Raw genomic sequence first — 20967 nt, 5'->3', positions numbered from 1 at the left:
CGAATGGATTTGTGTTAATTCTTCCAGGTTATTATCTGTTTTCTCCTTTTGTGAGCAACATTTCTGGAATGCTGCATCTCATTGAATAAACCTGTGTGGAAAGTGTGAGTGTTTTTAGCCGTTCATGCAGTCATTCTGAGAAAACCTCAACAGAGCGATCAACAGCAAAAGGTACATTTTCAAAGTAAAAGTACTTATTATGCAGTGTGACCACCGCTTAGTCGAATCCGCTGCATAACAGGAAACAGATAAGGCATCTTTTATAAGTTACGTCTCACGCATTAAAAGAAGGTAAGAAATCCCCCTAACCACTAAAGCACACCTGTTCACTGAAAACCATCCCAGGTGTTCATCCCCCATGAAGCTGGTCGCTCTCAAGAAACTAAATACCTCCAGTACTCCTGTACAATGTAGAAAATTATTCTAAAATATGTCGTAAAAACAGTGAATGAAAAGGGAAATTCTACATTGTTATTTAAATATATTAGAAAGCTAATTCTTTTGAATTAAATTCCTTTTTTGAATTGGCTAAAATTAGTTATAGTTGAAGGCAACTCTTGAATTTCACGGCGAAATACTTGGCTAACCTTTGCCCAGAGTGTTACCTTCAGGCAGACTTCCTCTAAAACTAAGTGCGAATACCACCTCATCCTGAAGGATTTACGCGTTAATTGCCCAAAACTACCTCTTAATTAATTTTTAAAAGATGTAAAGTAAGAATTAAGGTAGATCGACGCATCTACATCTGAGTCAGAGGAGGATGCGTCTTCGCTAGCTGCCTTCAAGCAAAGCTCAGGGTTAAAATACTGTTTTATTGAGTAAATAGAAACACCTGTGTTACCTGACTGTGCCGCTGGAAGTTGTCGTTCTGTAAAACATCCGGTCGTGTCATGTCGCAGACATTGATTTCGAGTTATTTCGTCAGTTTTTATGTCTTTCTCTTTCCTCTGTTTGTCTTTTTGCGGTTGATTTAATCGTTGAAGATGGCGATTATCTTAACTTTGGTGTGACGCGCACATTTTAGTGGAGGAAAAGGTAAGAGTCTCACGACTGTGCAATTCGGTTTTCTTGTGTTTTGTAGCCTGTTAGCATTGAAAGTGTCAAATTTAATAAAAACAGCTCTTATGAAGTGTTAAAACTGTTAAAACTTAATCTACAGTAATGGTGCAGTAACGTGACTGCAGTTTAGGCAAAGATGCTCAAACCTGCAAGTGGCAATACCACACTCTTAAAATACTGCATTAAATCAATATTAATATTAATACTAATAATTCAAGTAAAAACTTGCACTGATTTTGATGCACACTCTTGATTCTTTTTTTAATAAATTCACAGTTTGGCTGCTCTTTATTATGGGACTATTATGGGATTATGGTTATTTGTGCATGTGCACAAATAGTGTCTTGTGATGTGGATGAGGGGCTGGGAGGGGCGGTGGGGCAGTGGGGGGTGGCGTTGGTGGCGGTGAGCTGAATCCTGTGGTGGAGGGGGTCAGTGGGGTGCTTGGGCAGAGTGCTGGCAGATCAAGGGAGGGCTGCTGCAGGGCTGGTACATCTGGGGGAGGGGAAGATGCTTCCTCAAACCTGCAGAAGTAGCTGTTCAGCTCATCTGCCCACTCTGAATCCCAGCTGCCTGGGAGTTTGGCTTCTGGTGGCCTGAAATGGTTTTCAGGCCTCTCTAGACTCCCCTGGTGTTGTTCTCCTGCAGCTGTTCCTCCATTCTCCTCCTGTATCTGTCCTTCCCCTCCCTTATTTTCCTCCTGAGCTCCCTCTGAACAGTTTTCAGCTCCTCTTTGTTTCCTGACTTGAAGGCCCTCTTCTTCTCCTTTAAAAGAGCCTTAATGTCAGGATTAATCCAGCAAACCGGTGAGTATATACTCACCACTCTCTTCCAGACCAGACTGTGCATTAAGGAGCCTTCCTTTTTTTCTTTTTGGCCCTTTGCACCTGCCTGCTGGGCCTCTTTTCTTACCTCACGCCTGTTTTACTCTCAGATAGTGAAACCGTTGAAATGAATATCAGCTAAAACAGGAACAGCTGAAAGTGAAATAAGAAGAGATTAAACATAAAACCGCCCTAAGAGTCGAGATGAGATAAACTGAATTATTCTGCAGGTTGATCCAAGTTGCAGGTCCACAATTAGAAGAACTGGATTTTCAAACTGCAGAAAAAGCAGCAGGCACCTGCAGCATAATCCAGTCCGCATTAACAAAGAACTCATTTATGGTGACTGAATGCAACCTGTAAAGCAGCAAAGCATCATTGAAGGAAAAATATAGCTGACTGTGGACGGTGGTGAATCAGCAGCTCCATGTACAGCTCAGAAAACCAAAAATAACAATTAAAGTCACTGTTTGATTACTTTTGCACATCCCACACAGTATGCTATATTTGCTACCCAAATAGCATGTAGTCATGGTAAAGCTGCACATCTTTCAACCATCCAAACCTCCACCTCACAGGATGTACAGCTTTTTGTATTGTTGACTTTGCCACATAATGTTTAATAGAGGTGGAAGAAGTACTGGGATCCTGAACTTAGGTAAAAGTACCGATACGACACAGTGGAAATACTCCACAGCAAGTAAAAGTAAGAGTGTCTGCATGAAATCCAGGCAGCAGTCCCATCATGTTCTTTTTACACTCATACTGAGGACAAATGTGAGGGAAAATTTGACCAGTTAACTCTCATGAAAGGAGGAAAACACATTTATCTTCCTCTCTGTCCTTCACAACCTTTCTAAATCCCCCGTCCACGCCGCCGAGATTCTGCTTAAATCGAGCCTTAATTACATCAAAGCAATTACAGGGGCAACATGAAGGCCTCATCCACTGAGGAAAGGAGGAAAAAGTCCAGCAGCAACTTCAGAAACACTGAGTTCAGACTTGAGCTCTGGTGATTCTGCACAAAGAATCAATAAAGGAAGGAAAATTCTTTGTTCATTTTTACTGTCACAGAAGAGAAATCCGCCTGTTTTAAAAGAGAAATGTGGAGCAAAGGTACAGCCTGTGTCATCAGTGAAGAGAATGGAAATTTAATCTCTTCATTTTTTTGCTGTTGACTCAAATATGTGATCCATGAAGTGGCGTATAAAGCAATCAGATGATTATTTTATTCCTAAGTGAGGAGATCTATAAATTATTTCACTCGTGCAGAGTGTTTGTTGCCCTGGATTATATGTAAAAGGAATAAGGCTCCTCATAAATGTTGGACAAATACATATTCACCAAAAGGTCATAAAAGTTAAACGTTCGCAGGTTAATGGACTTCTTTGCATAAACCTGATGCTTCGCCCTGATTAGTCGGATGTACCATATTGGTAGCAGTGGGGGGGAGGTGGGCAGCAGGATTCACGCACTGTTTATACCTCATTTTAAACAACTGATTGACTGTTGCTTAAAAATAGTAAAAAAAAAATACTTTTTGTGGCACTTTATGATAAGGTCCTGACTTCTCTGTCAAAGCACTGGTCACTACGTGTGTGCCTGATTCACCACCCATGTCCACAGGTGTGCAGGTAACCTCGAGCAACCACATTGCCTCACCAATGGCACACCCACATTCATTCACCCATACAAAAACAGAAACGAATCCATACTGGCACAACGATCCACGCAGCAGTGTACACACTGACTGATCGGATGTACCATCTCAGTGGCAGATGGGGGGGGGGGGGGGGGGGGGGGGGGGGGGCAGCAGGCGTCACGCGCTGTTTATACCTCATTTTTAACAACGGATTGGCCGTTGCTTATTACAGAAAAAATATTTTTTGTCACTTTATGATAAGGTCCTGACTTTTCTTTCGAAGCACTGGTCGCTACACTGTTGGTGAATCGGTGTTCATGGGACACCCGCGGGGATCGACTCACCTGGAAGTTACCTGCAGTCATCTCTATTGAAATTTGGCAGTACCACGAAGATGACGAGCAGTGTATTTATGTCTACAATTTGTGCATTTGGACTCTTCTATGAAGGTGAGAATCTGATGATACATTAAGTTTGTATAAGCTACCTATTGGACTCCACACTGAACCTCATGTCCTGCAGGTCAAACAGCTCTGATACAAACTCAGCAGACTGTGATGGCAGCAGTGGGACGTGAAGCCACCTTAAGCTGTTGGCTGACTCAATATAAAGATGTTCTTCAGGTCACATGGCAGAAACGTTTACCTGATGGAGAGAAGAATGTTTGTACTGACAACAAGTACTTTGGTCAAAGAGTGAATCGTGACTTCAGAGACAAAGTGAAGTTTAAAGCTGCTGGACTGCAGAACAGCTCCATAGTTATCAGAAACGTGACGGAGCTGGATGAAGGCTGCTATCACTGCCTGTTTAACACCGACCCTGAAGGTGCTCTCACAGCTACAACCTGCCTCAGACTCTATGGTAAGACCCTGAACACAACACGAGAGACTTTTCCATCATACTGTGAAATATTCCAGCTGATCATTTTAACCTGTTTGACATGATTCATCTGCAACTTCATGCAAAACATCTTCACTTATCCACCTGGTTCATAAGTGTTTAAATAAAGTGCATATTGTGTTTATTATATTTTATGGCACAAAATGCATCAAAGTGAGTAACATTTACTCACCATGCATTCATGCTCACCACTCATCGCTTTTAGTTCAAGTCACATTTTTAATATTTCTTCTTGGCAGAGCTGCATGAACCCATTCTTCATGTTGGAGAATCAAACTCTAGTGAAGAGGTAGTTGTGTCCTGCTCGGCCACAGGTCGACCTGCTCCCACGGTGACATTAAGAGTCCTGCAGAAAGACCTCCACCTCTCACCCTACAGCTCCGTCACAGTCCCCAACAGCAACGGTACAGTGACTGTCACCACTGCAGCTGTGCTGTCAGGCTTCAATGACAGCAGCACACAGGTTGGATGTGCAGTGCGAGTGCTCTCTGGTCCTCAGATGGAGGCGTTTATGATGATTCCTGAGGTCAAACAGTCCCCTGCTGATGGTGAGAAACACTTCAAAAGCCACACATTTATAGATTCATGGTTTCTTTCTGATTCTGATGTTCAGGTTTCTTCTTCCAGGTTCTGATGAGGAATCTGAACTGAAAAACAACGATCGATGTAAGTTCATGCTCAGATTTTAAACTCCCATTTGATCTGTCATTGTTTCTGACTTGCTGAGCTCATCATGTTAACTATTCTTCCTCTTCTCCTCAAAGCTCACACTGTGGTCATCGTGTTGGTCGTGTTAGGAGCCTGTGGTCACGTCGCTGCATTGATCTTTTTCCGTCTTCGACCAAAAACTCAAAACAGGTACTTCTTTCAGCCAGGATCAGAGTTGATCTGTTGTCCAGCTTTAACTGTTGTTAAATCCTCCGATCTGTCACACAGGGACCTTGAGATGAATGAGATGCCTCAAACTGCAATGACAGACGCTCATCAGTAAGACTGTCTTCATTCTTGTGCACTCAGAATGATTTGATCCGTCTTCCCTCTGCTGTGTATCATCGCATTTCACCTCTATACACACTGACTGATATTCACCGCATGTGAAAAGCAAAATCTGATGCATCTCACTTTACTCTTGATTTTGGATCACTGTCTGCATGTTTATTCATATTATTTAACTGAAAATGCAATTTTTTGTTTTTATCTAAAGGGCTGAGGCATCTTCAGATCCACAGGAGAGCGATCGGGTCAGACAACGGGCATCTCCTGTGAAGAGTCGAGCAAGCGAATGCCCAAATCCATCACCCACAACGTCAAGGAGACTGATTGGATGAACAGTTTGATGTGTAGCTGTGTGATGAGGTGACCAGGACAACCACTGATTTTGGATTAGTGTTACGTGAGGCAGAAAATAATCGAAAACACTGTGAGACCTCAACAAAACAGTGTACATCATTTACACCTTTGTTCAACAAGCAAGTCTGTCACAAGTACTGAAAGTGATGGCAGCATCTACATGTACATAGATGTGTGTGTGTGTGTTTACAGCATTTTTACAGCATTGAGTGTTTACATGTTTTATATATTTGTATTTTGTGTTTTTGATATCTTACCCCTAAATTATGCCAATCTCCCTATATATAGGGAGACTGAAATTCAGGATTGCTCTGTTCAGACAATGTTTGTCTGATTAGGTGATAAAAAAAAAACAACTGTCAAATGAACTCAAGCTATGTTCCTGTGTGATGTTTTTTTGTTTTTTTTTTTCTTCAGTGAAAATCTCTCAAATGACACGTGTTTGCTGAATAACTGTTCTGTCATGTCAATTTGAACAGACATGAGACTGACCAGACCCACAAAAGTCCTCATTATGGGGGCCATTGTGATAAATCCCACAGGCCTGTAATGGAAAGACCTTTGAAACTGTTAGCAGTAAATCTCTCTGCTGGACAGGCATTAACATGCTTTTCTTTGGCAGGAGTGTCCTGATGAACTGATGCACAGATAAAAACAGCAGCAACGAACAGTCGAGAGTTCAAGGAAGTGAGAGAAATAAATGATGGCGAGGACAAAAATGTAAACATATTGAGCAACTGAGAAGCTCCAGGAGGCTGATAAGATCTCTGATTGTTTTCATGAAATGTGTTGTATGAGATGAAGGCTAGAAAACACCCAAAGCCTAAAACTACACGTGCCACACACACAAGAACTGCAGTCAGATTCTCTTGTTCATGCTTTTGCCTTTTTCCTCGTTTTGCATCAACATGTAACTCCTGTGTCAAATGCTGATTTTATTGATCAGAAGATTCACATTATCATGACTGAACTCTCATACATTTAGATGTTTTTTATTCCCAACTGTGGCTCAGTGTCAGCTGCAGATTTCCAGCTGTAGTTCTACCACACGGCCACTGGAGGTCTCCCTTTAATCACACTCACTGTGGAGGTGTTGACAGGAAGAGGAGTGGAGTAGAGTTCACGTCCTGTTCTCCAGCCAGCCACAATTACTTTCAGTTTTGAGGGCGGGAGATAACAGTACAACAAAGATGTTCCAGCATACAGTCATACATTTGCTTTGTGCACTGGGAGTCATTCAGAGAGGTAAGAAAGGCGTGATACAATCATTTAAATCAGCCTGTTTAATTTATTGGTCCTAAAACTGAAAGCAGAGATGTGTGTTTGTGTTTCTTGCTTTGTGACATTCATCACTTAAAACATAGTTTGCATTGGTCTGAGCTTCAGTTCATGTGTTTTATGACCTAGCTTGCAAAGAACAAAAATCTCAACATGTCAGACTTGTATCTGTGTGTTCTTGTCCATAAAATATCAACCACACTGAACCTCATGTCCTGTAGGTCAAACATCTCTGATACAAACTCAGCAGACTGTGATGGCAGCAGTGGGACGTGAAGCCACCTTAAAATGTCAGCTGATTCAACCTAAAGATGTTCTTCAGGTCACATGGCAGAAACGTTTACCTGGTGGAGAGAAGAATGTTTGTTCTTACACCACAGAGTTTGGTCAAAGAGTGAATCGTGACTTCAGAGACAAAGTGAAGTTTAAAGCTGCTGGACTGCAGAACAGCTCCATAGTTATCAGAAACGTGACGGAGCTGGATGAAGGCTGCTATCGCTGCCTGTTTAACACCGCCCCTGAAGGTGCTCTCACAGCTACAACCTGCCTCAGACTCTATGGTAAGACCCTGAACACAACACGAGAGACTTTTCCATCATACTGTGAAATATTCCAGCTGATCATTTTAACCTGTTTGACATGATTCATCTGCAACTTCATGCAAAACATCTTCACTTGTCCACCTGGTTCATAAGTGTTTAAATAAAGTGCATATTGTGTTTAATATATTTTATGACACAAAATACATCAAAGTGAGTAACATTTACTCACCATGCATTCATGCTCACCACTCATCGCTTTTAGTTCAAGTCACATTTTTAATGTTTCTTCTTGGCAGAGCTGCATGAACCCATTCTTCATGTTGGAGAATCAAACTCTAGTGAAGAGGTAGTTGTGTCCTGCTCGGCCACAGGTCGACCTGCTCCCACGGTGACATTAAGAGTCCTGCAGAAAGACCTCCACCTCTCACCCTACAGCTCCGTCACAGTCCCCAACAGCAACGGTACAGTGACTGTCACCACTGCAGCTGTGCTGTCAGGCTTCAATGACAGCAGCACACAGGTTGGATGTGCAGTGCGAGTGCTCTCTGGTCCTCAGATGGAGGCGTTTATGATGATTCCTGAGGTCAAACAGTCGCCTGCTGATGGTGAGAGACACTTCCAAAGCCACACATTTATAGATTGATGGTTTCTTTGTGGCTTTGTTGGCTGATTCTGAGTCCATGTCAGTAATTTTCCTCTTTTTCTCACAGGTGTCATTTGGATCATTGTGTGTGTGTCCATGGTCTTTGGTTGTGTTACAGCAGTCGTCTCAGTCCTGCTTGTACAAAAACAAAGAAACAGGTCATTTTCACCTTGAACTCAACATCTGTCTCATTGTAATACCAGTGGCTGACAGTCAATCATAATGACTGACTGAGATCTTTAAAGACAAACCATAAATAAATAATTGATAAATGTTTGTTCACACTGACTTTTCTTCACTTTTTCTGTGTGTCACACAGGGACTGTGAGGACGTCAAGACACCACAAAAACCAACTGAAGACACTCATGAGTGAGACAGTTTATTGAGTTTCACGTGCATATATTTATGTCTTTTTGCTTTGGACTCATGAAATCGACTAATGTCTTGTTTTTATCTGCAGGACCAAAACCCCTTTAATGCACCAAGAGAACGAGCAGGTGAGGCTTCGGGTTTCTTCTGAGAAAAAAGACACAAGGAACTCGCCAAAAGTGCCATCTGGGACAGCAAGGTGTTTGCAGTTTTAACTAAAGTTGGCTGCTTAGTGCCAGAGATGAACCCACAGGACTGTAGAGACAGGATGAAGACAGATATGGGGACATTATGAAAGGAGTGACACTGACAGACTGCAGAAGATCCAGCTTTCAACACCACACAGAGAACAAGTCTGAGCCAGTGAGCCAGAAACGGTTCATGGACACATTTTTATTCTTTCTCACATTTGATCAGTTTTATTGTTCACACAGAAACTTTAAATGTTGTGATGATCTGATGTTTGACACAGGAAAGATTTGCTCTGCTGCATCTTGTGTCATCCAATCAAAATATTCTTCAAGTCTCATGTCACAAATGTTGACCTGAGCGGGAGGAGAATTATGCTGCTTCCAACTACTTTAGCCGAAGGGTGATTGTTAAATTTTGGAGTAAGGATGAAGCTGAGGGCGGATGAAGTATGTGCATTATTCTGGTAAATCTTAGAGCCAGATTGAACAAAAAATTAAAATCTTAAAACTTTTATATGTAACTTTTTTTTTTTTTTTTTGCAGTTTTTCAGTGAAAAAAGCCTCATTCAGTGGCCTGAGAGGTCAGATAGCAGTTAATTATTCATTTGTTTATTAGTCCATCGCTTCTTCCTGATTGGTCCGGATGCACCACTATTCTGGCAGAGGGGACAACAGGCTTGACGCGCTGTCTGTGTCGCATTTTAAACAGCTCATGGGCATTTGCTGATTAATTAACAGTGTTTTATAACTTAAAAATAAGACCCATATTTATTTGTCGGGATTGATTGCTGCACTGTTGTTGAATCTGTTGATATGACTCGATGGACTCACCCGGAAGTTACAGTACCTGCTTACAGTGATAGCTTTCACTTTCGAAAGTTAGCGCATCAGTGTGCAGAGAAGATGTCAGGCAGAGTTTGTATGTCTGTAATCTGCATTTGGACTCTTTCATGAAGGTGAGACACAGATGGTATATTGATTTTATGTAAGCCTGTGTTATGGCCTGTTTTTAACTGAAAGCACAGCTGTGTGACTCCTGTTTGTTCTTTGTTTACTGCAGTAATTACGTGACCTTTTTGGCCTGTAATGCTTTTTCATTGGTTAATGTTTGTTGTTTTATGGTCTGTTTTGCAAAGAAAATAAATCAGAATCCATCACTGACTTTTTTCTTTCAGCTATCAGATGTCAGGACTCTGTGGGAGAAAAACAGATGTTGCGCCTTCAGATTTACCAGATTTTTTATACTTGAATTCGAACAGGTGTCACTCTGATCATTGTGTGTGTGTGTGTGTGTGTGTGTGTGTGTGTGTGTGTGTGTGTGTGTGTGTGTGTGTGTGTGTGTGTGTGTTTTCGTTGTCTTTCTTTACCTTGAACTTAACATCTGTCTCATTGTAATACCAGTGGCTCACAGTTAATATTACAGAGAACAAGCCTGCCAGTGAGATCAAAAATTTTCATGGACATATTTTTATTCTTTCTGACATTTCATCTTATTATTCACATACAAACTTTAAATGTTGTGAAATGGTGAGTGTTGAGTAAATTTGACACGGAGAGGATTTACTTGACTGCATCTTCTGCCATCAAATAATCATATTCTTCAAGTCTCATGTCGCAATCGCGCCGATACTCAAACCAATACCTGAACCAGCGAGGCTTCGAGCGCCATCAGTGACGTCATTCGACCTGAAAGACACCAAACGCGTTTCATCAAAAGAAAGAAAGAAACGTGCTTCACTAAACACTTCCGGAACAAACGCCTCGCAGTTTAGGCACGATAGGACCCATCACTACTTTGAAGATGACACGTGGTTTATTTCTCCATTTAATTTGTGTATTTGGACTCTTTCATGGGGCTGCACGGTGGCGCAGCAGGTAGTGCGCGTGCCTCACAGCACGAAGGTTGCCGGTTCGATCCCCGGGTCAGGCGGGGCCTTTCTGTGTGAAGTTTGCATGTTCTTCCCGTGCATGCGTGGGTTCTCTCCGGGTACTCCGGCTTCCTCCCACAGACCAAAAACATGCTCATTAGGTTAATTGATGACTCTAAATTGTCCGTAGGTGTGAGTGTGAGTGTGAATGGTTGTTTGTCCTTGCATGTGGCCCTGCAATCGGCTGGCGACCGGTTCAGGGTGTACCCCGCCTCTCGCCCATTGTAGCTGGGACAGGCTCCAGCCCCCCGCAACCCCGAAAGGGATAGGCGGTATAGATAATGGATGGATGGATGGACTCTTTCATGAAGGTGAGACGCAGATGATACATGAAGTTTATATAAGCCTGTGTTATTTATTTGTCTTTAACTGAAAGCACTGCTGTGTGACAAACAAATAAGAATCCATCACTACGTTTTTCTTTCAGCTGTCACATGTCTGGACTCTGTGGGAGAAAACCAGATGTTTAACCTTCAGATTTACCAGATTTTTTTATACTTGAACTAGAAAAGAATAAATCATCTACAAGCAGTTTAATCTAAAGTGTTCAGATGATCAGATTATATATGCAGTGACATGCAAAGGTTTGGACGCCCTGGTCAAAATGTCTTTTCCTGTGAAGAATAAAGTGAGTGAAAGACTGTGAGGGTCTCTGCAAAACCTTCAGCTCGATCCTCTTGAGGTGGTCCGCTGTCGGTTTTGAGATGTGTTCAGGATCATTATCCTGTTGTAGAAGCCTTCCTGTTTTCATCTTCAGCTTTTTTACAGATGTTGTGATGTTTGTGTCCAGAATGTGCTGATGTTTAACTCTTTGGCCTTGTGTCCTCATTTTACAAGAAGCTCCTCTAAATATAAAAGTGGTTTTTAAAAAAAATGCCCAAAAAAAGTATTCAATATTCTTACTGTTTCATGCTTAAATGTTATAAATATGTATATTAAATTCAATATTAACAGTAAATCTCTCTGCTGGATACACATTAACATGCAACAGTGTTTGAGAACATGCTCAAACTCTTTCATGCAATTGTAACGGTAAAATGATATTTCCACTTTGCTTCTAATTGGCCACTAGCACACACTCAGATGAAGGTTAACCTCTGAAACTATCTTTTCCTGCAGGTCTAACAGCTCTGATACAAACTCAGCAGACTGTGATGGCAGCAGTGGGACGTGAAGCCACCTTAAGCTGCCAGTTGACTCAATCCAAAGATGTTCTTCAGGTCACATGGCAGAAACGTTTACCTGATGGAGAGAAGAATGTTTGTACTGACAACAAGTACTTTGGTCAAAGAGTGACTCCTGACTTCAGAGATAAAGTGAAGTTTAAAGCTGCTGGACTGCAGAACAGCTCCATAGTTATCAGGAACGTGACGGAGCTGGATGAAGGCTGCTATCACTGCCTGTTTAACACCGACCCTGAAGGTGCTCTCACAGCTACAACCTGCCTCAGACTCTATGGTAAGACCCTGAACACAACACGAGAGACTTTTCCATCATACTGTGAAATATTCCAGCTGATCATTTTAACCTGTTTGACATGATTCATCTGCAACTTCATGCAAAACATCTTCACTTGTCCACCTGGTTCATAAGTGTTTAAATAAAGTGCATATTGTGTTTAATATATTTTATGACACAAAATACATCAAAGTGAGTAACATTTACTCACCATGCATTCATGCTCACCACTCATCGCTTTTAGCTCAAGTCACATTTTTAATGTTTCTTCTTGGCAGAGCTGCATGAACAATCACTACAATCAAGTGTTTCCAGTCATTGAATTAAAGTGTAAATGTGCCAATATGTCACAAACGTTGTGGGGAAAAAATACAGTGACAAAGTGTCTCTCGACTGTCACCTTTCAGATATAAATATTACATTGATTTACAATAATATTCAAATTCCCATAGCTTCATCCTAATTGGTCCGGATGTACCATTATTGTGGCAGAGGGGTCGTCACGCGCTGCTATATCCTATAGTAAAGAGCGAATTAGCAGTTGCTGATTAATTAACAGTGTTTTGTTATCATTTAAAAACAAGAGCCATATTTATTTGTGGGGATTGGTCGCTGCACTGTTGGTGAATTTGTGTTGTTGATATAACTCGATGGACTCACCCGGAAGTTACCTGCGTGCAGTGACAGCTCTCAGTTTGAATGTTGGCGGTTTTGCCGGTGCAGCGAAAATGTCACACGGTGTCTTTCTACATTTAATTTGTGCATTTGGACTCTTCCATGAAGGTGAGACAGATCATATATTAAGTTTATATTCGTCTGTGTTATTTATTTGTCTTTAACTGAGCTGTGTGACACAGCTGTGTGACTCCTGTTTGTTCTTTGTTTACTGCAGTAATTGCATGACCTTTTTGGCGTTTAACGCTTTTTCATTGGTTATTTGCTGTTTTATGGTCTGTTTTGCAAAGAAAACTAATTAAATCTATCACTGACTTTTTTCTTATGGCTGTCACATATCTGGACTCCGTGGTAGAAAACCAGATGTTTAGCCTTCAGATTTACCAGATTTTTTAATACATGAACTATAAAAGAATAAATCATCCACAAGCAGTTTAATCTGAAGTGTTCAGATGATCAGATTACATATGCAGTGACATGCAAAGGTTTGGACACCCCGGGCAAAATTTCTGTGACTGTGAGGGTCTCTGCAAAACCTTCAGCTCGATCCTCTTGAGGTGGTCCACGTCTTCCTGAGCCAGAGGTTGTTTTGGTTTTGTCTGCAGTGGCATTTCTGCAGTGCTGCAGATGCTTGTTTTTACTTGAAGGAGTTTGAGTTGTGTTCAGTTTCTTTTACTGCTCACATCAAACAGGAAACTCGCATGAGTTTTCTCTGTGCCAAACATGGTATAATGGCGCCATCTGGTGGAAAATAAGTAAATAGAAATTTTGAAGCAAGGGCAGCAGACTGAAAGTCTAAATGAGACAACACAACACTTTGTTGATGCCACACCAGGGAAATTCATCATAATGAACTGCATTATTTCATGCTGTAATGGAAGTGGGATCAACGATTGCAGTTGTAATGGGGGCATTCAAAATTAAACAAAAAATACACACCCTTCCTGAAATTCATGCCATATGCTTTACTCACTGCAAAAATGAAAAATCAAAACTGAATATGTGAAAAATGTCTATAATGAGACCAAAACGTTCCCCAGGCTCGTGGCTGCAACACAAGGCCAAAGCATGATCCATCCACCCAGCTGTTGTTCGGAGAGGTGTTCTTTCCATGCAGTTCTGCAGCCCTAACTTTGCTCGTTGTGTCCAGAAAGTTGTGTTTTAACTTTTAACTAATGCATCAGACTTTGCAAAATCTGATGCTGAATTTTATGGTGAGGATGCAGGAAAGGTTTTTTTCTGATGACTCTTCCATGCCCAATCTCTTTTATGCAACTGTAAAGGTAAAATTACAGCACGTGCGCACACACAGCTGAAGGTTAACCTCTGAAACTGTCTTTTCCTGCAGGTCAAACAGCTCTGATACAAACTCAGCAGACTGTGATGGCAGCAGTGGGACGTGAAGTCTGCTTAAACTGTCAGCTGACTCAACCTAAAGATGTTCTTCAGGTCACATGGCAGAAACGTTTACCTGATGGAGAGAAGAATGTTTGTACTGACAACAAGTACTTTGGTCAAAGAGTGAATCGTGACTTCAGAGACAAAGTGAAGTTTAAAGCTGCTGGACTGCAGAACAGCTCCATAGTTATCAGGGAGGTGTCAGAGCTGGATGAAGGCTGCTATCACTGCTTGTTTAACACCGACCCTGAAGGTGCTCTCACAGCTACAACCTGCCTCAGACTCTATGGTAAGACCCTGAACACAACACGAGAGACTTTTCCATCATACTGTGAAATATTCCAGCTGATCATTTTAACCTGTTTGACATGATTCATCTGCAACTTCATGCAAAACATCTTCACTTGTCCACCTGGTTCATAAGTAATATAATAAATTGGATGTTGTGTTTATTCTTCATTTTATGGCATAAAATCAGAATCAGAATCGGCTTTATTGGCAAAGTATGTGTGCATATACAAGGAATTTGACTCTGGTTTAAACATCACTCTCGCATCCCATACTTGTAAATGATTGAGGCTGTACTCGAAGACCACCTTCGGCCCTGGGTGGTAGTGGATCCCAGACACGTGAAGGTTTCCAAAGTGGAAACAATGCTGTTGAGGATGGTGATGGGAGGCAGTGTTGGGGGGAGTCCACCATCATCTCCACAGTCTGTGTGAGTGTGTCCAGCTCCAGGTTGTTCTGGCAGAAGAGCAGCTGTTTGATGTCCCATCTCGATGCCGACAAAACTGAAGAAACCTCTTCGATGAGAGGCGAAACCTCTTCTAGAACTCTCAAGCGAGTCCAGTTGCCTTTGTGAAGCACTTAGAAGTGCCATGACCCGGATGAATGAGGTCTTCACAGACATGACGAAGGCTTGTTAGCTGAAAAGCTCCTCCAGCCTTTCGATGTGGCACCTCTTTCTACTTTAGTCTCCTTTGTAAGTGTGTTTCTGGCTTGGTAAAACAGGACTCTGTCCCTGCTTCTGTGGACTTCCTTCTTAGCCTGGTGACGCTGCCTGAGTTGTGGAGTAATCTTGGTCTGCCAGGTGTTGGAAAACCTCACAAACGCAAGCCTGGCGCAGAACACAAATCATTGATCACTACCACTGTTTCTTCTTGGCAGAGCTGCATGAACCCATTCTTCAAGTCAGAGAATCAAACTCTCCTGAAGAGGTAGTTGTGTCCTGCTCGGCCACAGGTCGACCTGCTCCCACGGTGACATTAAGAGTCCTGCAGAAAGACCTCCACCTCTCACCCTACAGCTCCGTCACAGTCCCCAACAGCAACGGTACAGTGACTGTCACCACTGCAGCTGTGCTGTCAGGCTTCAATGACAGCAGCACACAGGTTGGATGTGCAGTGCGAGTGCTCTCTGGTCCTCAGATGGAGGCGTTTATGATGATTCCTGAGGTCAAACAGTCGCCTGCTGATGGTGAGAGACACTTCCAAAGCCACATGTTTATAGATTGATGGTTTCTTTGTAGCTCATGTCTTTTGTTTTTGTTTTCCAGGTTTTGCTGAGGACTCTGGGCCTGATCACAGTGATTTCAGTAAGTTCACCTTCAGGTGGTCTGAAGTCAGTGTTTGATCTGTCGTTGCTTCAGCATGTTGAGTCCTCCGTTTTAATGAGGATTCTGAGTCCATGTCAGTAATTTTCCTCTTTTCTCACAGATCTCACTTGGATCATTGCGTTTGCGTTCGTCTCCGTTGTTGGTTGTGTCATAGCAGTCGTCTCAGTCCTGCTTCGACAAAAACAAAGGAAGAGGTAATTTTTACCTTGAACTCAACATCTGTCTCATTGTTATTCCAGTGTCTCACAGTTAATATGATAGGGGTGTCACACATTTTAAAGAATGATGCTGTTAATGTAATTGAACTGCTTTTTGCAATAATGAGGAATGTAGCTAATTACTTTTTCAAATTAAATGACGTAATCTGAGTTGTTTTTCCACTTTATGTCACCCGACCTGAAGGTGGTGCAACAGTTTTCATCACAGTGACTAAAATGTTTTTAATGCAAACTGAAGAAATTTGACTTAATTATTCACGACTGTAGGAAAGCTTGGTTCACATGTTCATCAATTTTAAGAGATGTCAGCATTAACTCTTATCGCTACTTCTGAATAACTTGCACAGCACTGGTGTTGATTGATTGAGATCTTTTCAGACAAAACATAAATAAATAATCGATTAAAGTCTGTTCACACTGACTTTTCTTCGCTTTTTTAGTGTGTCGCACAGGGACTGTGAGGACGTCAAGACGCCACCAAAAACAATCGGGCACACTCTTGAGTATGACAGTTCATTCATTTTTCATGTATTTACTTTTTATTGCTTCTTTGCAAAATAATTTCTTGTTTTTATCTGCAGGAACAAAACCCCTTTAATGCAGCAAGAGAACGAGCAGGTGAGGCATCGGGGAAACACGTCTACTGTGAAAAAAGAACCAAGCTCCCCAAAAGTGCCATCTTTGACACCAAAGCGTCTGCAGTTTTCACCAAAGTCGGCTGGTTAGTGCCAGAGATGAACCCACAGGACTGTAGACAGGATGAAGACAGATATGGGGACATTATGAAAGGAGTGACACTGACAGACTGTAGATGATCCATCTTTCAACACCACACAGAGAACAAATCTGAGCCAGTGAGACAGAAACGGTTCTTTTTCAATTTAAATGGATAAAAATTTACTGCTCCCTCTTTTTTGATATAAACCGAATTATGACAATAATCAAACTAGAGGAGACTGTATGAATACTTACTTACGCCATAATTTCACTCATTAGACTGATTTGAGATTAACTTTATTTCTTGGAAACACTTAGAGCTTTATCTGAATGGATTTGTATTTTCTACGTGCTTTTTTTTGTTTGTTTGTTTGTTTGTTTGTTTGTTTGTTTGTTTGTTTTAATAAAATGTCAATTTTGAGAGTCTACATTTCTAAACATTCAATATGTTTCAAGGTTTTAGAGCCAGATATCAGACTGTGATCAGAGACGCTCACTTCATTCTGACTGTAATAATCACGTATGCGCTGCCTCACAGTGAATGTGGGCTGCAGGTGCGCAGCGCGGCCACTGGAGGTCGTGCTTTCCTCAGTCACAGAGGAAGAGTTGAAGCTGTTTTTCAGAGATGTGGGACTGAAATGCGGCAGCAGGAACTCAACACAGCTCAGTCGTAGTTGAAATCAATGAAGTATGGATGATCGTGCTCCAGTTTCACGTCACCCGTAGCAGAGAGCACCTCTTTGTGGCGGAGTATCATCTGTCAGCAGGTAAGGTGAAGGTGTTTTCATGATGAGAAGCGGTTTGTAGTTGCAGCACAATTGGTTTGTTAACTTGAAAGTTTGGTAATTTTACAATTTCTTTCTTAATCCAGGAGGAGCCCACCTAAAATTAGTTTGACTGTTTGTAGTGAAAGTCATCAGTGGATGTTTGAAAACTAGAATTTCTGTGAACGAAAATCACATTTTACTTTTTTTTAGTGTTTTCTTCCATCATAGTCAACTTAAAAACCCAGAAAGTGAGTTTAAATCCGCTTATTTTAATTAATCTTAAACCCTTTCTAAAAACATTTCTGAAGCACTGTTAATATTTTTCTTAATCTTCCATTTTCACTATTTTTAGGTGACTGTACTTTTCTTTGAAAGCCTTTTATCATTTTTTATGATTTTCATGTCTGGCAAGAGACACATTTGCATCTTCAAAATTGGCCTCATCAGAAAGCTTTTTCCCCTGCTTTAAAATAACATACATGTGGGAATGTTTCTTTTTTTTTTTTTCATGTAACATCTGTCTTCTGGGACTGAGCCAGCTGTGGTGTTCAGAGCACATCTGGATGTTGAGCTGATTTTTAGGATTTGGTTTGCCAGCCTGCTCTCAGTCTGTCCATCATAATGTGCTCAGTCAACCCTGAACAAATGCACCAGAATCTGGAAAGTTACATTATTCTAAATCTGCTGGAGTTTCACATTAGAAGCTGATTGATTTGCCGTGGCCACTTTAACAGCCTGCTGTCAGACATGAGTGGCGTTTTTTGTAGTGGAAAAGTGATTTGCCCAACAGGAGCAGGCTGCATGTTTGAAGCCAGATGGTTGGCACTGTAAAAGAGCAAATAACGCTCGTAAAGCTCTGAGGTCTGGACCTGGTCTGTCTTGTGGTTGAGGTGGGTTTCTCTGTTCCAGCAAGTCCACTTGACTTGTGGAGTGTGATCAAAGGCCTGGTCCCTGCTGTTTCCACCTTTTTGTCCAGGATATGGAGTAGACTCACACTGGCATCTTCCTGAGCTTTGACACACTGTGATGTTTACAGCCGAGCAGCCGCTGAGCTCGGCTGCTGTGTGCACTGAGATCACCTTGATGACTAACGGCTCATCATCATCATCATTATCATTATCATCTGACCACTGTAATTACCTTGAGGTTGGATTCCAGGTATAGATTTTGAAATCTTGAGGTATTGCTACCTGGTGATTATGGGCTTACCACCACAGGCTGCATGCTGTGTATTAAAACCTCCATTAGACCTCAGGTGATGCTTCTTGAGTCAGCAGCTGTTGTTGTTGACGCTTTATTACCGAGGCAACGACAAGCATCAGATGCACAAATGTCCCAAAGCAATGGCTGCAAAGAAGCAAAGAGTCTAATCTCTGACAATGCTGAGACAATGCTGTCATTGCTCATGTCATCCTCTGGCTTCATGTTTCCCATGACGGCAGACCGTGTGCCAGTAAGATGCAGCTACGACTGTGCTGACCGACAGCAGCTCAACGAGTCACAACACTGGACGGCTGACGGGTACGTTTGCATCGCAGCCTCCACGCTCACACCTTTTGCTAATTTAACCTCTTTCTTTAAAAGGTGATGTAGCCACAAGCCAGTTTGAGGTTTGGGCTGTGGTTGGAGCTGTTTCAGCTCGCTGACGGTGTGTGTTTGCAGCTGCAGCCTGGATGTGATACTGGGTCAGAGTGTGAGCTGTAACCCTGCCTGAGTGTGCGATGTGTGGCCCTGCCCTGCCCCTGTGTCTGCTGCTCTGGATAGTCGGGACGGCCGTTTCCAGGACACAAGGTTTGTACGTTTGGCATCCAGTTGCTGCTTTTTGGTTTATTGAACTGACTGCAACTCATTTTAAGCAGATCTTTAGATAGAACCAAAGTTACCCAAGCCCCCAAAGGGTTAGGGTCTTTTTAACTTAAGCATTGTATCTTAAAGGCTGCATGTAACCGAAATGTCATGGGCTCTCTGCTCTCAGGTGAGGTCATAGCTCCTGCCAGCCTGAGCGCAGAGGCAGGTCGGCCCCTCCTGCTCGTCTGTAACGTCACCACGGCCGCAGGCGACACTGTCCGGCAAGTGCGCTGGCACAACAGGCACAACAAGATCCTCCTGGCGTACGAACAAAGCGCCCCCATACGCGTCAGCCATCAAGACCCCAACGTGCAGCTCACCGCCTCTCACAACGATGCCAGCTACATCACCATCAAGAAGGTGCAGCCTGATGACGAGGGCTGCTACCGCTGCGTCTTTGACGTTTTCCCCACGGGGCCGCAAGAAGGCCAGACGTGCATCAGCGTCACAGGTCAGTCTGGTTTTCACGGAAATCTATGAAAAAGGACTCCCACCGTCCCAGAGACTGCAGTAGTAGAGCATTTAGGGGCCTTGAATAGAATGTTCCTAGATGATAAATCAGTTTTTCTGTTTGTTTTGGGACTTTGGCTGCTTACTTCTGTTGTTTTAAAGAAGAAACTATCTTAGATAAGCATTTTTCAGCGCTGCAGCTCACACCTGACATTTGATCTTTTATTCATTTTTCCACAAAGACAAAGCCTTGTTTCTCTCTTGAGTCCCTACGAGACAGGAAGTAGAAGGTTAAGGTCTGAACTCTCAGACCTGCAGGGGAGAAGCCCACCCAGCCAGCTAGCCTTGGCACCTCCTGTTGTGAAACATGTGCATACACATTTTTACTGCTCCCAGACTCCTCCTGTTCCCCTGCAAACAAGCGGCAGTCCTGCAAAGTTGTCTGTCAGCAGAAACAAATCCACATACAGCAAACATACAGGCACATAATCACACATTGCATCGTTTTTGATATAGAATCAGTAACAGCAGCACGTCCTTTGTCTCAGGTAAAGTGCGCCTGGAGGGCAACAAGACGGCTGTGAGCGGGCAGCCGTCCACCCTGTCCTGCTGGTACAGCCTCCCTGACAGGGTGCGCCAGGTGCTGTGGAGGAAGACGGCCGAGCAGGGCGACACCACCACCGTGGCCTCCTACGCCAAGCGTGACCACCAGACCGTAGCCGAGCAGTTCGTGGGTCGGGTTAGCCTGAGCCGCAGCCTGGGCGACACCCAGCTGACCATCCGGCCGGTCAGGACGGAGGACGAGGCCTGCTACACCTGCGAGTTCCACACGTACCCAGACGGCATCAGAAGCGCCACTGCCTGCCTCTCTGTGTATGGTGAGTTCCAACTTTGAACGCATACAAGCTCCACTAAACTAATGGGACTCCATCCAGTCTCTTTCTGTACGGTAAATGAACTTTCAGGCTCCACGCCCACAACTTAACGCACCATTTCTGTTAAAACCCTTTCATCTCCAAGCACCAAGCCGAGATACTTCAGTGATATCACTTGAGTCATTTCCTCTGACCTGCCTTTGCTCCTCAGTGCAGTAC

At 42.7% G+C, this 20967-nt stretch overlaps 4 protein-coding genes across 7 annotated transcripts in view; all 4 read left to right on the top strand.

Moving 5' to 3' along the window:
* Window positions 1-4082: 4082 nt before the first annotated feature.
* Window positions 4083-5955, top strand: LOC139328008 (OX-2 membrane glycoprotein-like). Of its 4 annotated transcripts, XR_011601687.1 has the most exons (5): window positions 4083-4386; window positions 4665-5091; window positions 5190-5283; window positions 5362-5412; window positions 5630-5955. XR_011601687.1 is itself a non-coding variant. In XM_070958115.1 (3 exons), exons 1-2 carry the CDS (start codon window positions 4083-4085, stop codon window positions 5057-5059), a joined length of 699 nt encoding a protein of 232 aa, XP_070814216.1. In that variant the 3' UTR covers window positions 5060-5091; window positions 5190-5494. The 4 variants fall into 4 exon arrangements, 1 of the variants encoding a protein (XP_070814216.1); XR_011601688.1 differs by lacking the exon at window positions 5362-5412; XR_011601686.1 differs by having other exon boundaries at window positions 5190-5412.
* Window positions 5956-6965: 1010 nt separating this feature from the next.
* LOC139351942 (OX-2 membrane glycoprotein-like) lies at window positions 6966-8238 on the top strand. The gene is made up of 3 exons (XM_070993869.1): window positions 6966-7020; window positions 7275-7613; window positions 7892-8238. The coding sequence occupies exons 1-3, from the start codon at window positions 6966-6968 to the stop codon at window positions 8236-8238; spliced, it is 741 nt and encodes a 246-aa protein (XP_070849970.1).
* A 4646-nt stretch (window positions 8239-12884) lies between these two features.
* LOC139328007 (OX-2 membrane glycoprotein-like) lies at window positions 12885-17235 on the top strand. The gene is made up of 7 exons (XM_070958114.1): window positions 12885-12968; window positions 14209-14547; window positions 15426-15734; window positions 15814-15852; window positions 15974-16067; window positions 16532-16594; window positions 16673-17235. Exons 1-7 carry the CDS (start codon window positions 12914-12916, stop codon window positions 16815-16817), a joined length of 1044 nt encoding a protein of 347 aa, XP_070814215.1. The 5' UTR covers window positions 12885-12913; the 3' UTR covers window positions 16818-17235.
* A 239-nt stretch (window positions 17236-17474) lies between these two features.
* Window positions 17475-20967, top strand: part of LOC139328027 (OX-2 membrane glycoprotein-like) — a 13569-nt gene continuing 10076 nt past the window's right edge. The window contains exons 1-5 of the mRNA XM_070958146.1: window positions 17475-17575; window positions 19018-19096; window positions 19238-19366; window positions 19551-19874; window positions 20422-20751. Coding sequence (XP_070814247.1) covers window positions 19297-19366; window positions 19551-19874; window positions 20422-20751 — 724 coding nt within the window. The 5' untranslated portion in view covers window positions 17475-17575; window positions 19018-19096; window positions 19238-19296. The remainder of the gene's footprint in view (window positions 17576-19017; window positions 19097-19237; window positions 19367-19550; window positions 19875-20421; window positions 20752-20967) is intronic.

The sequence above is a fragment of the Chaetodon trifascialis genome, chromosome 24 (assembly GCF_039877785.1).
Source record: "Chaetodon trifascialis isolate fChaTrf1 chromosome 24, fChaTrf1.hap1, whole genome shotgun sequence".
Lineage (NCBI taxonomy): Eukaryota > Metazoa > Chordata > Actinopteri > Chaetodontiformes > Chaetodontidae > Chaetodon > Chaetodon trifascialis.
The sequence above is the reverse complement of the archived record's forward strand: the minus strand, read 5'-3'. Positions and strand labels throughout refer to the sequence as shown.